The sequence below is a fragment of the Zonotrichia leucophrys genome, chromosome 1A, assembly GCF_028769735.1.
Source record: "Zonotrichia leucophrys gambelii isolate GWCS_2022_RI chromosome 1A, RI_Zleu_2.0, whole genome shotgun sequence".
NCBI lineage: Eukaryota > Metazoa > Chordata > Aves > Passeriformes > Passerellidae > Zonotrichia > Zonotrichia leucophrys.
In genome coordinates this window covers 34,572,665-34,597,177 of record NC_088170.1, presented here as the reverse complement: position 1 = coordinate 34,597,177, position 24,513 = coordinate 34,572,665, and the positions used below count along the sequence as shown (strand labels likewise).

At 40.1% G+C, this 24,513-nt stretch overlaps 1 protein-coding gene across 10 annotated transcripts; it reads right to left on the bottom strand.

Moving 5' to 3' along the window:
• Window positions 1–1,766: 1,766 nt before the first annotated feature.
• On the bottom strand, window positions 1,767–23,844 carry TMPO (thymopoietin). 10 transcript variants are annotated; one of them, XM_064702112.1, is made up of 11 exons: window positions 23,432–23,844; window positions 15,131–15,257; window positions 13,352–13,507; window positions 11,731–11,831; window positions 7,086–7,205; window positions 6,881–6,976; window positions 6,212–6,322; window positions 5,308–5,397; window positions 5,160–5,225; window positions 4,911–5,002; window positions 1,767–3,650 (listed from the first exon to the last, which is right to left on the bottom strand). In XM_064702112.1, the coding sequence occupies exons 1-11, from the start codon at window positions 23,672–23,674 to the stop codon at window positions 3,359–3,361; spliced, it is 1,494 nt and encodes a 497-aa protein (XP_064558182.1). In that variant the 5' UTR covers window positions 23,675–23,844; the 3' UTR covers window positions 1,767–3,358. The 10 variants fall into 10 exon arrangements, with proteins under 10 accessions (XP_064558182.1, XP_064558183.1, XP_064558184.1 ...); XM_064702113.1 differs by lacking the exon at window positions 5,160–5,225; XM_064702114.1 differs by lacking the exon at window positions 7,086–7,205.
• Between the last annotated feature and the right edge of the window lie 669 nt (window positions 23,845–24,513).

Genomic DNA, 24,513 nt, shown 5'->3' with positions numbered 1-24,513 from the left:
CAAAGGGTATGCTGAAACACCTACCTTTGCAAACACAAAATTTATACATCCCTGTCTCGATTCCACCCAATATGTTACTTAAGCCATATCAAAGTAAACCAAATGCACCAGCTTCATTTGCAATTACATAAATTTTACCTCTGAGTCTTCTTTGTATCATTTAAAGGCATTCTTTTTGTACTCAGCTTTTCTGCTTTGAATCTGCATAAACCAGTTAAAATATTTTTTTAAAGGTATCTTGTCCACAAAACTAGCAAAGAAGGTAATTAGCAGGAATTTTAATACCATAAAGAGCTTTGTAAGTTATGCCACAGGAAACAAAACAAAACACATAGACCAAGCCCAGGAGGGATCTGAAATCATTCTGTAGGGCAGTGCTGAGCATGCTGTTAGCAAGTAAGCTTGGAGAAGTTTTTTCACGCGGTTTCTTATGTAAATACAAATAAAGGCCTTAAAACACACAGAGAATTTGAATTTAAGATCCTTCTTGAAAATGTATTCTCTTAGACACTACTTAAGCTCTCACCATGGATCAGATGCTGTAAGATTAATCTCAAGACTGCAAGTGAAAGCCTCTAGTGATCCACAGCCTGATAACAGGCTCCCAAGACTGGGTGCATGTTGAAAGATTAGCACAGAATTTAAAGGGGACAAAAACAAGCTGTGTGTTAACTCCAATTCAGACAGGAAATCAGCATTCTGAGCAGTATGACCAATCATGAGATCCAAACCCAAAATAACATTGTCATGGCCATTAACTTCCACAAACCTTTTCCAGGCTTGTTGCAGTCCTTGCCCTAGAAGGGACTCCTTAAATCATACTACATCAGAACTCCACTCATTTTTGAAACTACATTTTTGATACTAGTCCATAAAGTTGCTCTATTTTGTCATTGGTTCTGAAAGTTCAAGCTGTCTCTGTCTAAAAAAACAAGATGAACTCATGGATCAAAAGTGAGAATGTGTAAAAGGAAAGAAAAAAAGGAACATCAGTGCCTATTGCTACAGCTCCTTGATACAAAGATTACAGTATAATTATATACTTCAGCTTAACTTAGACTGCAGTAGTTATAAGGCTTTAAGTACATACAGCTCATAGCACTACTATGTGTTACTCAGAATACCATGAAAAACTCTGGGGCTAGGAGAAAGATCCCACTCTCAGGGTTACCTCACACCATTAATTGTCTGAAATATTAAAAAAACCATTCCTTTCTTGAAGATGCAGTGCCTTCCAACTACAACTGAACTAGATGTGGGTTACTTTGAGGACTTTTCTTGAAAATTTTATCATTTGTGAGGTAACACTGAAGTTGACAGCATTCTCCAAAACAGTGCAAAAATGAAAGAATGATGACATTTAATTGTAACAAAATTCAGTTTGCAGTATGTTTTGATTGTGGCTTGCTTTCTTTCTTTGATGATGCTAGTAGTATCCCTGGAGGAGGTTAACTGAAAGTATTTCATGTAACTAGGAAAGAAAGCTATATTTTACATTGAAACATGCAAAGTGGTGTGAGAAATAATTTAAAGTGAAAACGAAGTTCTTCAGCATTGAAGAACAAATGAAAGTTGTTTTCTCCCCCCATCCAAATTAAAGGCCTGACATTGGCTAAAGAACTATGGTGCAAAACTGATACTGGAAATATGATGATACTCCTGCCACCAGATAAATGAACTGACCTGTTTACTATCAGATTTCTAATTTTTTTTCAATATGGAAGACTATAGCAGCACAAAATGACACCACTGATACATCATTTGTCTTGCTTTTGATGCCTTTCAGCAATGCATTTATTTTGATAAGGAAAATCCACACACATTAAAATCATTTTTATTTTTCTCCATTTTTGACACCAAAAGTGAATGTCTTATGTTACAATTCCCTACAGGATGGACACAAGTTTAGCTATTTGAATTACTCAAAAAAGCAGTTTAGAAGGAAAAAAACATTAAACAGGAAAAAAACCCCAAAACTATTGCTTTGCTACAAATTACCATGTTTGTCCCAAAGTTCACAGAAAGTAAAGCTTCCCCATAGCTATAGTCTACACAATAATTGTACCTAGAATAAAAAGATATTGACTATTAACTAATGTTCTCAGCTTTTTATAAGTAGCACTTTAAGAATAAGTAGTATGATTTATTGCAATTTTGTACCAAGCAATAAGACTGAACATCTGTATGCTGCAGATTTAAGCACACCAAAAATGTATACATTCACTTTAAAAAGATTTTTTGCTTATCACTCTTCATTGGTAGTAGTGAAGTCAGCTGCCTGCTCAACCAAGTTACACAATGGAGAGTGTTTCAGCATGCTTCCACTGAGAAAAATAGTCAATGGCATGAAAGTAGTAAATCTCACCTTAAAAGATGAAACTAGCAGAAAATGCAGCAATGCCCTCTTCATACAAGAATAAAACTTCATATGGAATTTTCACACTTTGAGAATACTTCTCTACATGAATATTTAAAGATAATGACATAAAGCTGTGTTGGAAAGACCTCGCTTTTTTAAAAAAGAAAAAAGACCACTGCTAATGTTGGAATTTTGACTGCTTCAGATAACAATCTTGACCCAAAAAGTATTTTAGTGGCAAATTATTATGATGTTGTTTTTATTTCCCACACATTTTACTAATAAATAAGTTCCTCTAAGACATCTCTTGCCAATTAAATTTGTATTCAGCTCCTACAACACTGTAAGCACTAAAATGAAGGGATACATTTAAATGAAATTACACTTAAACAGAGTTACTAATATGATACTAGGACTGTTACAGAAATGCAAACAGGTTTACAGTTACATTTACTAAAAAGTTACAGTAATCTACAGAAAAGGTTGTTGTACTCTCTCTACATCCTAAGAGATCAAATTCAGTTATGTTGTTACTGAAAAAAATGCATAAAGAAATGCATTTCTCTTTTCCTATGTTAAAATCCTTCTCCGCTATAGTCTAGAGACAGAAGTACAACTTCTTTTCTGTACAAAGGAAAAGCTTTAAAAACACAGCTTCACATTTTACTACATTTTTGCCCTTCTCAGCTTCCAAGTTCTTTCAAAAACAAATATACATTTTCTCAAAAGTGAATTTAAAGGATGTCCACATTAAAAAAATAAAGCCTACAAAAAGTTCAAAGATTTAAAAAAATGTTACTCCTATGGCAGTGATCTCCTACTTGTCCAAAGTCCAGAAAGTTACCGATGTCCATTTAATATTATCTTTCTTCAATTATCCAATTTATCAGGTTCCAATCACATTATTTGTAAGAAGTCCTTGAGCCGATGAGAGGGCAGAAGAGTTCTCTACAATTAAAAAACAGGAGATCAAACTGGGTGTGCCTTTCAGAAAGATATTCATTCGGCACTGCCCGGAGAGACCATTTTCAGGTATTTAGAAAAGGGATTTCCTTGATTAGTTTCCATTGACTGATAAACCAAAAACATGAAGACTGAAACAATAACAAAGAGAAGAACTTTTATCCACAGGGCAACAGGGCGTTCTTTTTTTATTGATGGTTTCTCTGGCTTGGTGTCAGTGGAGGTACCGTATTTCTGCGCGTACTTAGAGTAACTTTCCTCCAGTATGAAGTCACTGTGCTCTAGAGGCCGGCTTGCAGCTCCTTTGATTGGTCTACGGCAGCTAGCACTGTTAATTAAAAAAATCAAATTGAAATAGTGCATATTTCAAAGGGCAATCTAAAGTACATAGGGAAGTTTTAGTATAATAAAGAACTAAGAATTATTTCTGGTGAATATAGTACCTGTAATACTACTTTTGAAGCTTGACAGGTAGACAAGTTAATAATTCAGTGTTCAAGCAAACACTCTAAAAAAACCCTCAAATGCTACTTCACCCTATCCACATAAAAAGGATCATAGCTGGCAATCAAACTGTAGAAAGTATCTCCCTCTATTTGCTTTTTTAATCATTACTTATGCATCCCTGCTGGGATTTCTAAGCATTAGATTATCTCTGGCCAATAAAACATCTACTGATGGCTAAGCCATACACAGAGGCAAAAGACAAAGCAGCAAGGATTAGAAAAACCCCATGTACACTGCCAAGTTCCTATATACAAGGAGTACACATTTATGATTTTTATTGAAAAGAAAAAGTGGTATGGATTTAACTCAAAACAGGAGAGCAAACTTGAGTAGTCAGCAGATGCACCACAGCAGTAGCAACTGGTACTATATATACTCCTTATGGTCAAGAGTTTATGCAATTGAAGTTTAAATTGAAGATATAATTAACGTGTTGGAAACACAGGAGATAATTTCACATCTTAACATGGGGAAACTTTTTCTCATATCCTCTAAACAGAGCATTTTTTAAATTACTTAATTAACCAGATGGTTGCTTCAATTTTTGTTTAAATATAAAGACACAAAAATAACCCCCAAATACACAAGTAACAGCCTTTCACAGATGCCATCCTCATTGACGCTAACAGTAATCAATATGACTGCCACCTAAAGGAAAAAATAGGTTACCTGAAAGTTCTTTCTTGCTTTACAAAAGAAAACTCAAATATATGCTGTGAGATCTTTCCTTAATTTAAGCAGGCCTAAGCAGTTGTATGTTGTCAAAAACTTAAATATTGCAAGTCACTACCACAGAAAAGCCCTTTCCATTTAACTTTCACCACCCAGAAATTCCAGTAATAATTCCTACTATAGTACCACCCTGTTCTCCTTCTCCCTCCTCCAATTTCAATAGAGAGGGGGCTGTTTTGGTAACAAATCTGTGTGTATAGAACAGAAGAATAGGTGGCTGTCACAAATGTCATTGAGCCAGAGTGCAAAAACTATTCCTCAGAAATCTGTCAATATAATCAAAAGATATTTCTCAGCTTAAATAGGTTTACAAGAACTGAGAAAAAGCCCCCATAAACCTTAGAATTACCTAATTCCTGTAGGTGTTGATACTTCATAAGGGAACAATTCTTTAAGAATATCCCTTTCTACTCTTCTTTCTTCTGTAGTTCTCTCCAGCACCTAGGAAACAAAAAACAGTTAGAGGCCAAATAGACAGCAAAACAAAAAAGTTTCTACATAGCTATCTCAGTGACCACTACCATGTGCAATTGGTAAGAATGAATGAGTCACCCAGTGCCATTCAAGAAGTTTACTTCTTGGGTTTTAGAAGTTTAACCTTAGTTATTGGCAGCCATCCAGTCACTTTTGGTGTCTTAAAGCATTCCGTGATCACCTCAGTTTCCTTTAAGATAAAGAATAAGTTGTATAAATCCTATACACCTGCAAGCCGATGATGTAGATGATCAAAAAAACTTAACCATCACCTCTATCATGGCTGTGTTGAGCAGATCACAGGACTGGTTGTGACCAACATGATTTAAAAAGCACTGATGTGGGCAATCTGTCTCTTCTTGCTGTAATAAACCATACAGTATGCTGTAATAAACCACAGTACAGTAAAATACTGACTAAAAACCCCATCAGCAGTTTGGAGTAGAACATCAAGTTGACCCACAACATTCTATTTGACAACTAAGCCTACATTGCAGTCATATTGTAAATGAAGTGTTAATAGCAGCTTCATCTAGAGCTAAATGAACAGACAAACAGCATCTTGTAATGTAAAATTCCACATTACACTATTACATTAATACAACTACATATACTTGCAGGTGCTTTAGACAGTTCTCCAAGAGATAATTTTTGACAGCCTGAATAGGTTAACAATAAAAGAATTCTTTTCTCTCTTGATAACCATCAGGAATCTACAGATACTTTTTTAATTCAGGAATTTGGTCTAAAGTAATTCTACTACATAATTCCCTAAATTAAAGCACATTGCATTTTTTCAGAATAGGCTGATTTACAAGCTCAAAGGGAGATAACCCACATCTACTCTACTTTGAGCTATAAAGAATTTAAAAGAAAAAAAAATCTATATTTTGTTCAGAAAAATAGCAGCACAAGGAGAAATAACACATCAAAATGTATTTGTCTTAGGAAAAGAGAAAAATCAGATTTTTCACACACACACCCAAATCTGAAAGGGGAAGACGAAAATAAGTTTATATTCTGTTTTATGTCATGTGACAACACTGGTTTATTTTGACTGGTGTCACCCAGGCAGTGACATCCTCTACCCCCTCTGTACTAAGAAATAAGCACATACACACAAGAATTTTGTTCACAGAGAGTAAGCAAGAGCAATCTAAGTATTAATTTATTTACTTCAGCTGTCATCAGTAGTTTCTTTGGTGTTCTTCTGGGCATGTCTGAGAGTTCACTGACTGACAGCGTAGGAGCTGCATGCTTGAAATTTCCAGGCACCCTATTGCCAACCTGCCGAGATTCAAAATTGTTCAAACTCAGAAACAGCCAAAATACAAAATGAAAAGGGGCAAGGTGGCAGAACCAAAAAATAAAACCTTTATGTGCATTGAATATATGCATGTTAGAAGTTACTGAAGAAGGTTATGTAAAAGATGCTCCAAGATCAGCAAAGGAAACACACTGCTTATCATTCCAAGTAGTTTCTCTTAAGCCATTTAGAAACATAAAAGTTATTTAGTTCACAAGAAAAGCCAAACTTAAAAGCAAATATTCTGCATGTACTTAAATAAATTTTTAGAAAGTATCTAAGCTTGTAAAGTGGTTCTTTTCAGCCCTCCCCCCCCAAATGACATTAGATGGGACCTAGGTGTTGAACTAGTCCCATCTCAAAGTAAAGAGTATTAGGTTCTAAAACAGATACTGAGTATGTGTTCTTAAAGACTACTGAGAAGTCTTACTTTCCTTAAAACAATCTCCTGTTTGTCCAAAACAGAATGATTCTGTCAGTGAAGATATATTACAGAAGAATACCACAACTGATTAAACATATTTACTAAGCATATTTACTAGGGTCTCGTCGCTTGCAGCCAACACAGTTTCATTTATGGGAGTACTCTCTGATATTACAGCATCATCTACAGGCAACTGTGCTGTAGCTTCCACCTGTTTGTTTAAAACAAACAAAAGACAACAATTGAATAAAAGAGCCACTGGGACCCTAAGAGTGAGAGAAAAAAAAAAAAGCTTGTCTATTATAAAAGCCTCTCATCACCCTTTTTCTTGGTGTTCTTCTTGACACTCTTGTAGACTCCCTAGAAAATGCCTGAAGAGGTCCACTTTTTGAAGATCCACTTGTCCAGACAGTCTCAGTAACTCCATCTTGAGAATAGGTCTATTCAAGCATCAAACACATGATCACATACATGAAAACCAGCTCCAAATATCAGATACTCACAGCCAAAAGCCAAAATAGCATGCACACTCCAGAAGCAACATGTCTACAATCAAAAAACTCTAGATCCTAATAATGAATCAATAATGAATAGCTAGCTAGATTAGTAGCATTGACCAGAATACTTATATTTGAGCATATTGTCCAAATACAGAACTGAATAGATAATGCCCAACAGTAAAAACTGATTTGCTCACTGCCCTAGAATGAGCTAACATGAGGACTTACATCAACTCATGGACAGCAGACATGAAGCTTTCAGTCCCATTACATTTCCTGCCTACACACACATACAAAAATAAATCCATGAGCATAAGCAGAAAGCATCACCTTTTTCTCTACAGACAGGGATCTATTTTCTCAGGCAGAGTTGGGCACAGTTTATGCACCGCCTCCTAGGTTTCAGCAGGAACTAATCTTCAGCCACAGGGGGCAGGGAGAGACATTTAATGATCTTAAAAAGTTTCCACATACAGCGATGAAACTAAAACTTTTCACATAACAGCAGGTTTAAACAATCAAGCCTGATACAGATCTCTTACAAACTGAAGTAACAGCATGAAGTACCAAACTTTTATAGCCATTAACAAAAGATCATTCCCTATGCTTTACTGCAAGTTTCATGCTCAAAGCAAATATTCCCCTCAAAACTAATTCCAAGATGGAAAGGGAGATGTGGATCTGCTTCATCTAGATTACATACAAGATTTTCTTTTTATTTGGTTAAGTTTAAAAATAAAAATTACTTTTTTAATATTTCTATCTTTGCACACTAACACCTCATACAGTGATGTATTACCAAGGTTTTAGAAGTTACACTCATTGCTAAATAAAGTTATACACTGCAACTGTCAGTTACAGGTTCAATAGTGGAAATTACTTCACTAGAACAGCTTCAGACCCAAAGCAATGCCTTAAGAGAACAGGCTGAAAAATATTTATTAATTGAGAAGGGACAGTGAAACTAGATGCTGAGCTGCTTTATGGTTCTATGACAAATTCTGTATAACAGCTACTACATACACAGCAGAGGGAGCACAAGTGTTTCACTTCATTCCAAAGTCACTGAAGTATTTTATAAAACAAATGCACAGACCTCAGGTCCAAACAGATTCAGATTTTTTTTAGAATGGTAGATTTCAGCCTAATTCTCCAAAATTCTTTACAATTTTAACAAACTTTCGATGAAACATCTTCTAACCCCTTCTTAAATATTTATCAGACACTACATTCTCTTCCATCCTGCAACCTACAATCACAATTCCTCACCTCAACCCCATACATTTTCTATTTGAGAGGTGTTCTTTATAAGCTTAGAGAAAAAATACTAATTTCAAAGTGTTTCTACTCCAACAATCTACTCAGGAAAGCAGGAAGGCAAATTTACTCATACTAGTAACCACGAGCTCCCCATTCCAGACTATTTGACTATGAATTACTTATGAAAGTTAGAAGCAATTCAATAATAACTGCCTCTCTTCTTCAGATGCTTTAATCATATGCTTTAAGTACCAACTTTCAATTTTTTTCTTGCATGAAAAGTCTAGGAAAAACCAGAATCTACTCTATAAAACCCATCCAGATTTCAGTAGAACACAGTCAACAGACAAAACAAAAAAGAAGAAATAAAACTTGTTGTCTACAGTTATAATTATCCTCACTGTCAACAGAGCAGGCCTCCAACCCTGTCAAAATGTAATGCTCATGTTGGGTACACCACCACCCTGTAATGTAACCAGAGAAACAACAATGGTGTGGTACACAAGCCGTGTTCAGTGTCTGCTTCTGTCAAATAACTCATGAGCAGTGGAGCTATAGATTATGACTTACCTCAGCTATCACTTACCAAGTTACTATACAGGTAGTAAAAAAAATACAGGGAGGGGTAGGGGAACACAGCACATGCAGAATGCCACTACACAAAGTTTCAGGAGAGAGACTAGTTCTACACTGCTCCTTAACATTTACATTGTTTATCCTGCCTCCTTCTGCCCAGTGCCATTTACTATGACATGTTAGGCTCAGTTTTGAACTCCTACTCCAGATTCACCTACTGGATTAGAAAGGGGTATTAAAATTAGGATTTTCTGCCAACTTTTCCCTATGAAGAGGTAATAAAACACAAATAGCTGAGCTCAAGTTCATCCAGCCCCCCACTGCTAACTGACTGATAAGACACATACTCAACCTCCCCACCCAATTTCTTGTGCAGCAGTGTGCCTAATAGCTATCTATCTCTTTGCACTCTCTTCTCAAGAGAACAGCTACATCCAGCCATGCCAAATGACAAACAGCCTTGTAAGCTACATACATCTGGTCTAAAAGCAGTGCTGCACAGGACCTAGAAGTAACTAGCAAGTCTGCTCACTCCACATTGTCCACCAGCTCAGCCTCACCGTGCTTCAGACACTCTATCTTTGTGCCAATGCCACACAGTGCACAATGGCTCAAATAGCTCTGCAAAATCAGCATAGTCCCTTGATACATTGCTGAAAACCTACAATGTAATTCCATAGGAAGAAGGAGAGGAAAGAAAAAAAAAAATCATCTCCACGTTCTCATTTTGTTCTCAGCAAAATACATGACTACACACATTTGCTAGCCAAAAGCATTAAGTTGTTCTTGGCTTCAAGCAGCTGCAAAATTTAACTGGGGGTGGGTGGGGCTGTTTTGTTTTGAGTTTTTTCGATGGTTTTGTCTGTTTGCTGTATTAGAACAAAAACAAACAAGAAACAATCAGAAGTTCAAAAAGTAAAAGGTTTAAGAAACTGAAGAGTTTCTGAAGAATTTGGCAATTTTGAAACGATGTAATTTTTTTATTAACATGCAAGTTGCAAAATATTGCATCTGTACTGCACGTGTAAGATTGCCAAAAGAGTAATGACCTGATACTAATACAGTGATACTGGATGACAAAAAATTGAGTAAACAAATCATCACTTAAAATACCACAAAAATACCTCACTAAATCTCATTTATTCTGTAAGCAAGTTCCTGAAGACTACAAGTTTTGTTTAACAGAATGAAATATCTTTATTACACTGAAACTGACAGGGATTTCTGGAAGAATAACTATTTTGAAAAAAAGTGATTCTTGAAATACAAGAATCTAAAGATTAAGATGCTCATTATAGAGAGACCATTACAAGCAGAAGTTGCCTGATCAAATTAAAGCATGCTTGGTACATTGAACTATGCGTGTGTTTTAGTTTTTTGAAGTAAAATCTGTTCAGCTTGCACCCTAAAACTCCAACTTAAAATAAGCAAACTAGTTATGCATCTCCATAGCTGTCTTTCATTACTCAAAGTGATACAGCAGCATTTAAACCACTTTAAGAGACATCCATAGCTAAAGCATGCTTATACATATACACACACACACTAAATAGCGAGTGTCTGGCATTTAAAAACAAAACAAAGTATTGAGAAAAGTCACTGTGATCTGTGAAAATACACCAAGCAATTAACAAGCCAGATTCTGAGTCATTGAACGTTTCTTTATGAGTCCTTTACTCAGCATAACTCCACTACTTACTGGACAGATGAACAACACTCTAAAGACTCAAAGTATCCTAAGTTGGGGAAGAGGGCATTTAGTGTTGCTTTCACATCAGAAGGACAGATCAGCCATCAACTACCATACCCTGTATTCAGCAGTTTGAAAATCAGAGGTGATTCTGTGAAATCTCTCTTCCATCAAGACAGCAGAACTAATATTTATGCGTAAAGAACAGGCAGGAGATCTACACTTGTTATTTATTCTTTTTCTTCATAGGAGAAGTTTTTCAACAAATTCATGTCTACTCTAGTACTGCTGCTACAAACATAGTTAAAGAAAAAAATATTACATAGCTAGTGTGTGTGTGTACACACATACACACACCTATACATATAGGCGTATACCCAAATACATTACTTCACAGATTACATTTAAATGAGTCATTAAACAGACGTATTTAAAATGCATACATATATATATGTGATTAGATAGCTACAGATATATGTATGCATTTAAAAAAGCTTGTTTAAAAAAAAAAACAAACAAAAACCCACACACCCCTTTTTCCTAACTTTTCTTTTTTTGAAAAAACACTGCTTTTATTAAATCAAGTTGATTATGAGCATCCAACAGAAAGCCATCAGCCCACGTGACTTAATCTGCCAGGTTTCCAAAACTAAACATGTTAAGGTTGCCTACTATCCTTCTCTAGGAGGTGCTGCAGCAGCTGGCAAGTCAAACAGCTATCAGCAGACCATTACTTTGAACACTATCAGCCATGCTAAAAACAGTCACTATAGTTAATTCACAGGATTTTCATGCTATATTAGAACAGGCTTTCTAAAAGAACTTTTAAAATCCAGCACAGCTCACTTAGTCAAATGTAATGTTAAAGGCAGTAAGGTGTTTAGTGAGCACATCACCTGCAGTTAGTAGCTGTTCCACGAGCTGCTATGACAAACATACCTGGTTGTGTTCAACAACTCTTTTTTGTTTGAGTGCGACTGGCGCCTTCGTCCTGGCTTTCAGGGGCTCTCTCTTCTCAAGCCTCAGCTCCGTCTTCGGATCTGCAACAAGTTTTAATAGAACTAGTTTCTCTAATACTACTGTTGTTGTACTAGTTGAAACCAAATGTATTTTAATAAAAATTCATTTCAAGAGGCAACAGAACTCTTAGGAGTTACCATTTCCTTAAAAAGCTGTGAAGCAGGTGTATTTTCTATTAAATGTACAAGAACAAAGACTTTTGAAGAATAACCTTAAAATTATTTCAACACACTGATCCACATATTTACTTTTGCTAAAAATCCTACATTTCAGATAAGCCTTGACAAATCCAGCAGTTCCATTTAGAAACTGCTATCAAATTGCAACTCCTTTAACCAAAGTACCATTCTACTATCGATTGTAGTAAATGTATTGAAGCTTGTCAATGTTGTTTCAAGTTGTTAGCTTAGTTTCCTCTAATATATGTCCTTTTATATAAACCCCATTTTTGATGCAGTAGAAAGGAGAGTTGTTAGCAGTCATCTCACCAATAAAAGGATACATTATTTCCCCTGCTTTTCTAAAATTCTAATAGCTTTACACTAACATATTTAAGATTTATTAATAAAAACTTTTTTTTTGTAGGGGAGAAGGGGAATATTTGGGTTTGAGTTTTTTTCCCCAGTGTGTGAAGAGTTTAGTATTTATATGAAGCATATGTAATTATAAGAAGTTAGCTGTCAGTTGTGACTGGGCTCTTGGCTGTCCCAAACATTAATAGATCAATTTCTAACATTCTTTCTCCCTTAAAAGTGCAAGATAAAAAGGCTGAAAAATAAGCCCAAATATGCAAGGGAGATTAATCCAATTACTAGTTCCGTTTCAACCCCTTCTGTCCTATGTCCATGGAAATTCCATTAAAAAACAAAACAAACCCACTCCCAAAACCAAACCACACTAAATAAGCATCTTCTAACACTCAAGTAATTCTTTAAAACCTGGGCTGTTTTTAATTTTTCTAAATTGCACAATGGTGTGGTTTTGGTCCCACTTTCCCCACCACTACACATGCTCGATACAAACTTGATATTAAAACCCACAAAACACACACCCAGGAGCAACCAATCAACCCACCCTCAACTAAGTCCATAAAGAACAGAGCATAAAGGGGTTGAATCATAAGTGGTAGCCATTAAAAAAAAAGAACAAAAAATTAATAAGCAAACATTAATTTACTATCCCACAGTAACCACTGTGAGCACCATTAGACAAAACTGGACTAGTACTTAAGTATGAAGTGCAAAGAACATTGAAACACCCAACATGCAGTTCTCCTGTTTATTGGATTTACAGGCTCCATCCAGTCTGGGGAAAATGGATGAAAGGGACCAGGTCAGTAGCCAAAGGTTTCCTTTCCCAGAACAGGCACCTGGATCACTGTGCTGGTACTGCATGATCAAGTACATGACTGACGTGGCCCACAGCAGTATCCTACAGCCTCCCCCAACAGCAAGAGCATACATCCCTAGGTTATTTCTACTGCAAGTATTACTCATGTATAATTTGAACTGCTTCCATGCAAGTTCCACTCGAGCCTTACCTTCCTCATTGTCACTGTACTGGTCAGAATCATTGTTTCCATTCTGTCTGGTGTTCTCAGTAGTTGAAATCGCTGGGAGAGGCACAGGTGCCTTCAGGTCAGGACCTTGTTCCATCAGTTTCAAAAGCTTTTTCTCATAAAGTTTCCTAGTAGTAGCTAAAACAAGGAAGGATACATGGTAAAGAAGCAGTTTTAATCTTTCTTGGCTTGACTGATAAACTGGGCTGTTACATATTCTTTGGGAATTTCTGAACATAATGTTTTGTTTATTTTTAATCAGATTGTATGGCCCAGAGTGTTTCTCTCTCTCTATATATATACACACACACCCTACCTCTAGGTACACTACTCTGCCTCTAAAGCCTCAAACTTTTCAGTTTAAGAGAATTTGTAGATAATCTCAAGACCTCTTTTTCTGAAAGTTATAAAAAGGAAATCTATGGAAAGGGAATTTACCTGCTTCTTAGATATGCTACTTCATATGCAGCAATATACAAGCTGATATTCCCTCACAAAAAAAAAAAAAAGAAAAAAAAAAAAGAGTGAATTTGACTGCTTCCCTTGCACTATTTCCATGCAGATTGCTCTATTAACCCCCTAATTCCCTTACCCTGGAATTAATGCCCTTGCCTTTGCCTTGTTGGAAAATTCAGTCCAATAAGCATCAGAGGTGGTGCAGCGACAACAGAACTTTCTGCTTGCTGCCATCAGGTTGGCTTGCTTGGATGAGCAAGGAAAGCTGTCTAAAACATTAAGTCTAGCACATACTTCCATATTTGGACATTTTTGGCTAAAATCCGTAGAGGTGACTGGTGCCTGAGAGTTAGCTGAAGAAAAAAAAAATCTACCTTTTGAAGTTTTCTGATAAGAGGAAACCATCATTTAAAAGAGATGGCAGCCTTTCAAGAAAGTATCCATACCCTCCAAGAATTTAGAGGGTATAAAGGCAATAAATTAGACCAAATGTAAATGCCTTTCCAGTGGACTACATAGCTTCTTGAGTAATATCCAGAGGTACACAATGAATGGCAAGGCATGCAGAATCAGTTAACTGAAAATATTACAGATAAGACTTTGAATACACACAGGACTGCAGGCTCAGTCACAGACACTTCCATCTACCTAGGATTCAAGAACATTCCACAGAAGGCTCGGCATACTACAGAAAACAATCTTTTTTTCAAGAGTTATGAAATCAAATTCCCTTGCCATTAGGCTACTGCACAATCTGAAAGGCAAGGCATTTTGATCTCACATGACAGACAGTGTCCAAGGCAGGAGATTAGGCTGGGGTCAGGACTACTCCTGACATAGGCCAGTACGCAGGACAGAATGCTAGGCTAGAAAAAAACATTAGCAAAGGAAAACATTACTGCAAAATGCAGTGAGTAGGAAATCCTCTAGGGAAAGGGAAGTTCCCTGTTCTTATTTGGCTCTCAATACTATTAGGTTATTATGTAAGATGTATTTCCTATTTAAGTGGGCCCAGATCTAAACCTCTGTATCAGAGGACGTAACCACCCCAGCACTGAACTTTAACTAAGTCACACAGCTTCAGAACACAGCTTGGAACATCTCCAGCTGGCCTAGAACAGGAGAAGCAAACTGCAGACTTGTCCACTGCAATGCTTTAAGACTTCTCAATGTAAACAGTACAATGAAAATATCCTAGGTGAGAAGTAGGACTGCAACAGTGCTGGTACTACAAAGTAACTGTACCAGGGAAATTTCATAGTGACAAATAAAACAGATCAGTATCTGCTAGTTCAATTGACCTACCTACAATTGGGCCAGGATTTACTCCATACTTCATAAGTTGCTCTTGAAGGTCTTCATTACTCATCTCTGTTATATCTAGGCCATCCTTCTCCTCTGGTCTGGGTTTGTCAGTTTTCTTTGTGGCTTTCTGGAACAGGAGAGAGAAATGAGAGACAGTGTTTCCAGTTAATACTGAACACATCTTTCTTCTAAGGGAACAGGAAAACATAGGAGTACCAAATATATAAATCCAGAAGAAATTAATTCTATTCTCACCCATGATCACTACTAAAGCCTATGTGAAATGGTACCAACACTTACACCTACTAAGAAAACATGCACAAGTTTTCTGCTTAGGAAGGAAATACCCATTACAAGTCTCCTCTTAAAATCACTCATTACTCTGGTCTTGGGTTTAATCTGAAGTTCAAATATACAGTGGGAAGGGATTGCTCTCCTGTAACTGGAGAAGTAAGCTTTTAGCCATTTCACCATCACTACACAAAACTACAAATATTTATGTTACATTGGCATTTCTTTGCATTATTTTTCTACCTGATAGGTCATCTCCTCCTCTAATGATATGGAACAAGTTCTTTAGTATCTACATACTTTCACCCAAGTTACCAAACCCCCTACTCCTATGTGTCCTGTCATTCTCTGTGAGATTACATGATACTACAAGGTGAGCACAGGGAAGGCAAAAATCAGAAACAGTCTCATATTTTCAAAATCCTACTTGTCTGCTTAGGCCTCTGCTACTTGCAGCTCTAAAAACTTCTAAATCCAACTCTGGCAACACTACTTGAACACTTGGCAATGCACCATCACCGCATGCAGATGGCTATGAAAATAATCTGCTGAGATGCTACTCCTAAATTAGCAGTTTCTGCTCGATCCAAACAGAGTGATCGCAACACTTCAACTTGGGAAGCCTCTGTTGCTACGATAGGGATTGTAAAAGTGAAGAGGGAAGAAACAAAAAAGCATGCTTAGGATTTGCATGCTCTTTACTAAGAAAGACCTTGATACAAATAACTTATTTCAAAGCAGTATCTCAAAGCTGCATTATATAAACAGAAACAATTTCTGTACTTAGCACTTTTCTCAACTCAGTTGTCTAGGCCTATCTGTTTGGGTTTTTCTTTTTACACTAAGATGATTTACATGAGCTAAGAGAATCTATCTAGCTATTAATGCAATATTTGTTTGCATGCAAATATAGTCTTGCCTCAAATATCTTGATATTTTAAAACTAAGCAGGGACTGAATGAGGGCTTCCCAAATATATCTGACTCCAAGTTTTCCTCTGGCTTCTGAATATTCCAGCATGATAAACTTAAAATCAGCAGCTGAAAAGCAACAGAATCTCTAAGTATCGTGGCATTTCCTTATTTTATGAAGTAAACGACAAACAGTCCCAAGAAAGTATAGGACCATTAAAGAAGCAGATTTGACTAAAGACAGATTTACAACTCACTTTATCAGTCATTCCACTCCTAATTTGTTTTTGAAGCAATTGAGCCATACACAAGAAATAATCCTTCAGCTGAATGAGACTTTTATTCACTTTTGAACATGTTGGTCACAACATTATGTCAAGTTAAATATTGCACTAACTTTAATTTCATACTCAATGTGTTTTTTTTCCTGGACTACTGAACAGTCCAAACAGAAAAAAGTGCTGAAAAAAATGCTGGGTTTTCTTGTTGAGATCTGTTTAGACTAATGAGAGCTGTGGTGTTTGCCCACATGACCAAGCAGATTAATCAAGGTGCTAGTCCATATTTCAGAAAAAAAACTACCATGGTGCAGGAAAGCAACATTCCATTTCGAGAAACTGGAATCCTGATGTAATGTATCTCTACCTTTGTTCACTTAGAGACCACAGAAGTCACTACAACACCAGAAAAACTACTCAGCATTCTGGATGCTTTACACAAATGTTAGCCATCAGAAATCTAACTGTAACTAATGAGTACCAGGGTACTCTAATGTGGGATCTCAGCACCTCAGGACTGAGGTGCCGAGTCACCGAGACCACCCTTGGGGGGCTCGGGAGTCCTGGAATGTTGCCAGAAGTGTCTGGTGGCTGGACTTTGATCCTACATGGGAGACGACACCTGTATGAGGATAGGAGGATTTCACCGGGGTGAATGGTGAAGGGATTAGTTAATTAGAGAGTGAAACACAGGGTTTAGGATTTCTGTACAGGGGGGTTTAGAGAAGTAAGATGGAGGAATTGGGGCATGTCCTGTCCTTCTTCTTCTTCTTCTTCTCCTCCATCTTCTGTGGTGATGGTGGCACTTTGGGATTGGTCATTACTAAAAGTGCACCAGGCAATAAGGGTGAAAGGTATTGGGGAAAAATGATAAATATTGTATACGTAACTTTGAGTATAAAGATAGGCGACCGCCCTGGAGGGAGGGAGTGTGCTCAAGGCTGGCTGCTGAGCAGACCTCTGTCGGGCCGAAAGAAAATCTTTTAGATAAACAATTAATAAACACCGAGACCGAGAAAAGAACTGAAGCCTCTTCTCGTCCTTTGAAACGCGGGCTGCCCAAGGCCACCCCAGGCCTTTCCAGGCCATCCAAACAGCCGAAAACCAGACACTCTAACACAAGTAAACTCACAGATCTCATGGTTTCTTTGTGGCTTTTTTCCTTCAAATATCATTTCACTTTTTCCTGCACTACTATCACAAACAGAGATCATCAAAACAGCCAGTTTCAGCAAACAAAAAGAGTAGGAAGGGGATGAAAGAAGTTGAAAATAATCTGAGTTCTTCAATAATTGGGCCAGATGTGTTCATTTTGTGTTCTGCAAGGTCACAGCTTTAACTTTTGAACACCAATTCTCCTTAGAGCAGGAGCAAATGACTTCCCTTGTACAAGTAGAAAGCTGCCATCTAAACATTCACTGGACCGCAAGGTGAGTCCCTGGAAGTACAAGGCTGGACAGAAGAATTTCTCACCCTCAGCTGTGGTATGACAGCGTCAACTTCAGCAACAACACCAAGTTTAATTACCGCTACCATTACAGTCTAATGCATCACTACACTTGCTGTGAATCAGGACAACTTGTCTGCTGGACTACACCATGAGAGAGATCAAAAGAACTAACTTAAAACTTTTAACACTGTACATTAAATAAAAGCAAACAAATCCAAAAACTCTCACCCTCATTCATCTGTTTTGAGACCACTAGCAAAATTTGTCTTACTGTGGTGCAGAGATGAAGTGCCTGAAATGAAACTGGCAGAATTTGCCAATGTAAGGTAGTACCACTGACCATTTTGCCCATAATGTAAATATTTTTGCAGTAATACATCCAAATCTATGTAAATATTTTTGCAACAATATACCCAAATCAATAAATCCTTATCTGAAGATCTTCTAATCCGATCCAGAGCTCACAGCACTAAAAAAAAAATATATATTCATTGCTATTTTCTAGAAAACAGAAGATGGAAGATTATCTGCATACTTCACTTGAGACAGATTTGTTCACATCAGCAATAGCAATTTGGTAGTGGTACCTGTCAGGCTTGGTTTCCAATTGCCTAGAAACTAACTCTTCAGACAAGTACTGAAGTGAATTACAAGCCACACAGCATTCTCAGTACTAGGGCCACAGAAAAACAACAGCATAAATGAACTTCATCTTCTCCAAGTGTCATCTCTTGACAGCACAAAGCTTTCACCTTTTGCTAGCAAGAAGAGTAGACAATGCAAGCAACCGGAATTCAGAACCCACCCCTTACCTCAGGCATTCCTGCTGAATATAAATTAACAGCCAGAGACCAGGGTAATTAGGCAAACTTCGTAAGCACCTGTACTAATCTCAGCACTTCCCAAAAACAGGCATAAGGAACATGCTGAAGAAGCCGTTAAATAATAAAACCAACAACTATGAGACACCACCAAAAACTATTTTCAAATCCCAAGTTAAATGGCATCTACATCAGGATACACAAGGATTTTAATCCCAAACAGGTGCAGCTTCATCACAGACACAAAAAGGGTCAGGGCTTATTTATGATTTCTCTGAATCATTAAGATGTTAAGGTTAAGGTTAGACTAAAGAAAGCCCAAATCACACCAACAAAACGCTGTTTAATTCTGCAGTTTGCAGGGTTCCCTCTGGTAGCAAATAACTATTTCTCTTAGGACATGTAAAGTTAAGGAACTGGATATGCAAAATGTTAATAGTAGACTTAGACTGTGAAATAGATAATTTTTAAAAAAGAAAATTCTATTGCAGGAAATTGTCCATGGTAGAATAAAAAATAGAAGGGGAATAAAACCTAAGTCCTACTGAACTTTTTCACCTTAAAGACCTGGAGACTATATTTACCAAGAGCTACAGGACAGACAAAATAAACAATGGAAAGGGAATTATGCAGCAGCAATGCAAAAGATACTGATGCACACAACTTAGTGAATTCTCTACCTTTTAACCTTGACTAGTAAGTGCCAGACTTAAAATTTCCAAGCCTATGTACAGTAACAGTCATAAATTATAAGATTAAGGACTATTCAACCCTTCCACCCCCTTCTCTTCCCAGACACTAATTTCTATGTTACTTGGTGAAGGAAATACACCCTCTCAAAGTCTGAAGCTGCAGAACAGCCTGGCAGGACTTCCCACTGCAGTGAGAACAACTTTGGTCATCTCATCCCTGCTGCCCACAACTTTCTCTCAGCCAGCAGATGAGCGCTTTTTAAAAGGCCACAAAGGATTTAAATTGTATTCTGGGTGATGTTTGTGTGGCAGGTCATAATGAAGACATACAGCCACACAGGAAACACCAAATAGATTCTCTGCCTTCACTGGGCACGCACAGATGCTTTACACTGCCTCACCCGTCCAGTACGCTTCCCACAAACCTAATCTTCATAAACTACCAGTTTTACTATTACCTTCTCTTTTCTAATAGGGAAGGGGTTGAAGCTGTTGTTACCTTGGCTACAGATATCACAACCACAGCATTCTGACTATGAAAAGCTGGAGCTGGCTCTTTAGTTACTTGGCACTTGATTGGAACAAAAAACCTCAACAATCCAAACAAACAACTCTCCCCCCTCCCCCCCCATCAAACCAAACATCTTTACCTGATAGGTCTCATGTATGACCTTTCAAACAGGCCCTTCAGGTCCAGATGTTCTCATCATACCTTCATTAACAGGAGACATTTGACCGATCTTTTTCATATAATCACTTTAAAGGTCAAAAATATCACTCAGTATACGCCTTAGAAGTGATTCTTCCAGGACATGAAATACACAACAAGCTCAGTCATAATAATCTACACATTCTAATCTCTGAACAGTTTCTATTTGACAACAGCATCAAGACAATATTTTTGGTACATGCTTTAAAGTAATGGTCCTAGAGAGGCAAAAATTAATTTCATAGTTACTTTTTCTGTGAGCTATCTTTGCTGACATTCAGCCCATAACTAACCAGGACGAGGGACATTCAGATCCAGATGGTTCACCTTGCAGAAAAACACTGTCTTGCATACCTAGTCACTGTCCTCACATACCACTATGCTAAACAGGCTTAAGGGAAAAAAAGCAAAAAAGTTGCTCAAAAACATTAGTATAACTGGAGAAGCTGGCTCCTCCAGACAATATTATCAGACTGAGGCACAAACAGGCATGCTTTTAAAAGCTCTTCCTCTTCTGGTAGGAATATGTAGCCAAAGTGAGCTATATATTCTTGGGCTGCATAATGCTAAGCCAAAAGAGTGACAGATTCAAAACACATAATTTGCAACAGAATTCAATCTATGGGATTTTGTCTCTGCACAGCTTTTATCAATAAAAAACAAGCACCTAAATGCATTATGAAATGTTCAGAACTTAGAAAAACCGCACTTAAATGACAGTGCAGATAGTTCAAAATTACTAATGACTACAGCCGTGTCCAAGCTCTAACGCCACTATTAAGAGAGCTGGTGTAGCTTTCAGTGACTGCAGCACGAACATTCAGACGATTGCTTTGCACTTGTTGCTCACAGGCACTTTGAGAAGAGCGATGCCCGCCCCTCTCCAGGCCCGCTAAGGCAGCCGAGCGATCCCGCGGGCGCCCAGGCGGAGCCGCTCGGAGCGCGCCCCCTGGCGCCCGGCCCGCGACCCCGCCCCACCCTCCGAGTGCCCCGCTCACACCGGGGCTGCGACCCGGCCACGCTGCAGCCTCCGACCGGGAGCCTTCTGACTGTGTGCTCGCAATGAAGGGAAGGGCGAGCAGGCACAGAGAGGAATGGAGCAAAGCCCGCGCTTTTATTGTATTAATCCTTTCCATAATTGCTTGCAGTTCCAGTTCCTGTTCCTCTCTCGCCCCTTACCTCTAACTTCTTTCAAACGTCTGACTGCTTTCCCTCTTGTCCTCTCTAAATCTTATTAAGATATTTTGCTTTGAATCCCAGTCCCCTGGGATATCAGCCTTCCTTCACTCTTCCTCTTCTTTCCAATTGTTCTGGGAGCAAATTGCTCTGGAGACACGAGTGCTAATCTTTTTGAAGGACAGCTGATCAGTGAAACACCCTTATGCCAAAAGGCATTAACAGGGACAACAGTTACTCGGGCTACAAGCAGTTACAGAACTACTCAAGTAGCACAAAGGAGGCAACAAGCACACATCATCCAAGTTTGTTTTGCTTGGCAGGTACTGTTTGGGATTTTTCTGAGTGTTTTGGTTGCGGTTGGTTCTTGGGGGAAGGAAGGTTAAGGGGAAGGCGACACAACACGGGGCACAATGGACCCGAATCTGAGCACTAGAGTATTTGCTGAAGTTCTGGAACTTCTGATGATACAATGCTCTGATACTAACACACCAGATAAGCATAAATAGCGCAGAGCCTTCCAGATATTGTTCACAAAAGTGTAGGAGTACCACCCATTCTGTAAACATCAAAAAAGTCACCCATAATTGTTTAAACTTAAGCGCTGTGGAAAGGAAAACTCAGATCTAGAATAGGAACTAGCAGTTCTGAGATGTTCCTCCTCCAACAAGCATGAAACAAGTCAGATTCAAGCTCATCCTGTTTTACTCAAAAGCACCTTCTGAATGCTTTCAGCAGACCACAGTAAGTCAGAGAAATGTCTGTTTCCTTGTAACTGCATTCAGTGAATGCCAGTTAAGTGTCCGAAACAGACAGATATTAAGGTAAATAACTTGATTCTAGAGATCTCTTCCCCTTGAAGTTGCAGTTTTCAATTTTTTAATTCAAGAACTGTTCTCTTGAGCTTTTGAAGGTTAAAGCATGAAAGTGAAAGACCTTCAAAGGACTCCGTTTCTCGGCACTCCCTCAACTAATGACCTTTGAAACACAGTATCTAACATACAATTAAATAGTTTCATTATCACACGCATTAGGACTCCGGAAGCTGATAATCATTATCCAAGCCTTTTCTCAAGACCAGACATCTTACAATTATCAATTACAAAACTGCTTTCTCAAGATATGCAAATTTATAGTCCACTTATGAAAAATTAAGAAAGAAATCGCAGCTTCCCAAAGAGAAAAATTTCAAACGGCATCAGCTTCCCCCTTTCCTTACATGTGTAAAGTCTAAGAAAACAAGCACAGGGGACTAACTGAACAGGCACCAGAGGCGCTTTGCTATAATACACATCTCAGAGGTACGAGCAAGACATCTACATTACGCAGACTCTCTTTACACTAAACAGTGCGCTTCATTAAGCGAAACAAACCAGCTGTTCACGCACAGCTTCATCCTTTCATTTAAAGCATTTACACCGAGTAGCGTGGCTGCCGTACAACAGCGACAGCGGACCGGAGTCCTCTCCCGAGCAAGCTGCACCCTCGTGCAGTTCTCTTGCTTCGTTCCTCCAACACCGGAACAGTCTCCTTAGGACACCGCTCGCCAAGCTACAGCAAAGGTCTCCCAATTTACCCTCAGGGGCCGTCGCACTCCCCACGCGCGGTCGCGCTGCCCCTGCCCCCCGAGCCCGCCGGGGCTCCAAGGGCGCTCAGGGAGGGACGCGTCCTGGAGGAGCAGCCGCTGGCCCCCGGCACAGACCCCGCCGTCCCAGCTGCTCCCCGACGCGGGGCGGCCGCCCGGCAGTGCCGCTGCCCCTCTCCCCCAGGCGGCGGGACCGTCCCGGCCGGGCACGATCCCACCCTCAGCCGAGCCGGAGACTCTCCCGACCCCGTGCGGGGACCCCGGCGCGCTGTGCCGCTCCCTGAGCCGCGGCCGACGGGCGGAGGCGGCCGGCCCCGTTCGGGCGGGAAAGCGGGCCCGAGGCTGCCGGGAAGCCGAGGCGGCGCGGGCAGGAGGCAGCGGTACTCACCCGCCCGGCGGCAGCAGCTCCGCGGCTCCGGGCGCCGAGAGGTGTGGGCTCCCGCTCCTCGTCGCTGGAAAAGTCGGGCTGCGCGAGGGCGGGCGGGTTGCGGGCGGTGAGGTGCTGCAGGTAGAGCTGCACGTACACGTCCTTGCGCTGCTCGCCGCCCGGGAGGCTCACATTGTTAGCGATCAGCTCGCTCTTCAGCTTCTCCTTGGTCAGCACCGACGGATCCGCCAGGAACTCGGGCATCGCCGCCGGCCGCAGCCGCCGCCGCTCTCCCGGGAGAGGCACCAACAAAGCGCGGGGAGAAGGGGCGGGGGAGCGGGAGGAGGAGGAGGACTCGTCTGCTCCGCGCCAGGGACCAGCTCCACAGCGGGCGGGCGCGCGCACCGAGCGCTTCTTCCCAGCCAGCAATAAGCGGCGCCCTGATTGGCGGGGAGGGCAACGAAGCGGCGCCGCTATTGGCTGGCGGGCGGAAAGGGGGCGGGATGCGCGGGAGCAGCGGCGTTGGTGCTTTGCGCGAGGACAGTAACGCAGTTTAAATTCGGCTCGGGCGGGAGAGGCGCGCGGGGCGGCGCTCGCGGGCCCGGCAGGGGTGAGGGCGCCGCCCGCGCCCCGCGGGTCCCGGTGGCGCTGGGGCCTCTCCGGGGCACTCTCGGGCGACAGGTGTGTCCCTGCCGCCCGGAGCGCCCCTCCCTGCCGCGAGCAGCGGGGGAGGCGGTTAGCGCGATCCCAGTTACCTGCCGTGATCCCGGTGTCCCGCCGCGACACCTGCCGCCGCCTCTGCCCCCAGGCACCTGCGGGCCTGGCGGCCGCGCCTCCCGCGCTCGGCACCGCGGGCCGGGCGGGCACGGCAGCTCCCGCTCCCCCGGGATAGCCGCCCTCTCCCAGCCCTTCGGCTGGCGGGCTCCAGAAAGAATCCAGCCAGGAAATTGGTAGCTGATCTCGTAGCGTGACTGCCGCCGGTGCGGTGACTTTAACGCAAAAAACTCCGAACTCGCATCTATAGTAGCGCAGAGTTTGAAAGGCGCGTAGTTGTTTTATTTATTTATTTGTAAAGCCGACTTCTAAAATGTCCCAAGTGTGTC

Bases quoted from the DNA above. Each gene is read 5' to 3' on its own strand.
- TMPO (XM_064702112.1), bottom strand. From the start codon at position 23,674: ATGCCCGAGTTCCTGGCGGATCCGTCGGTGCTGACCAAGGAGAAGCTG. The intron at 6,323-6,880 runs GTAAATATGCTT...GAATCTCGGCAG, and splicing joins CTGCAAGCGACGAGACCCTA to GTTGGCAATAGGGTGCCTGG. The intron at 3,651-4,910 runs GTAATTCTAAGG...TTTAATTAACAG, and splicing joins TCAACACCTACAGGAATTAG to TGCTAGCTGCCGTAGACCAA.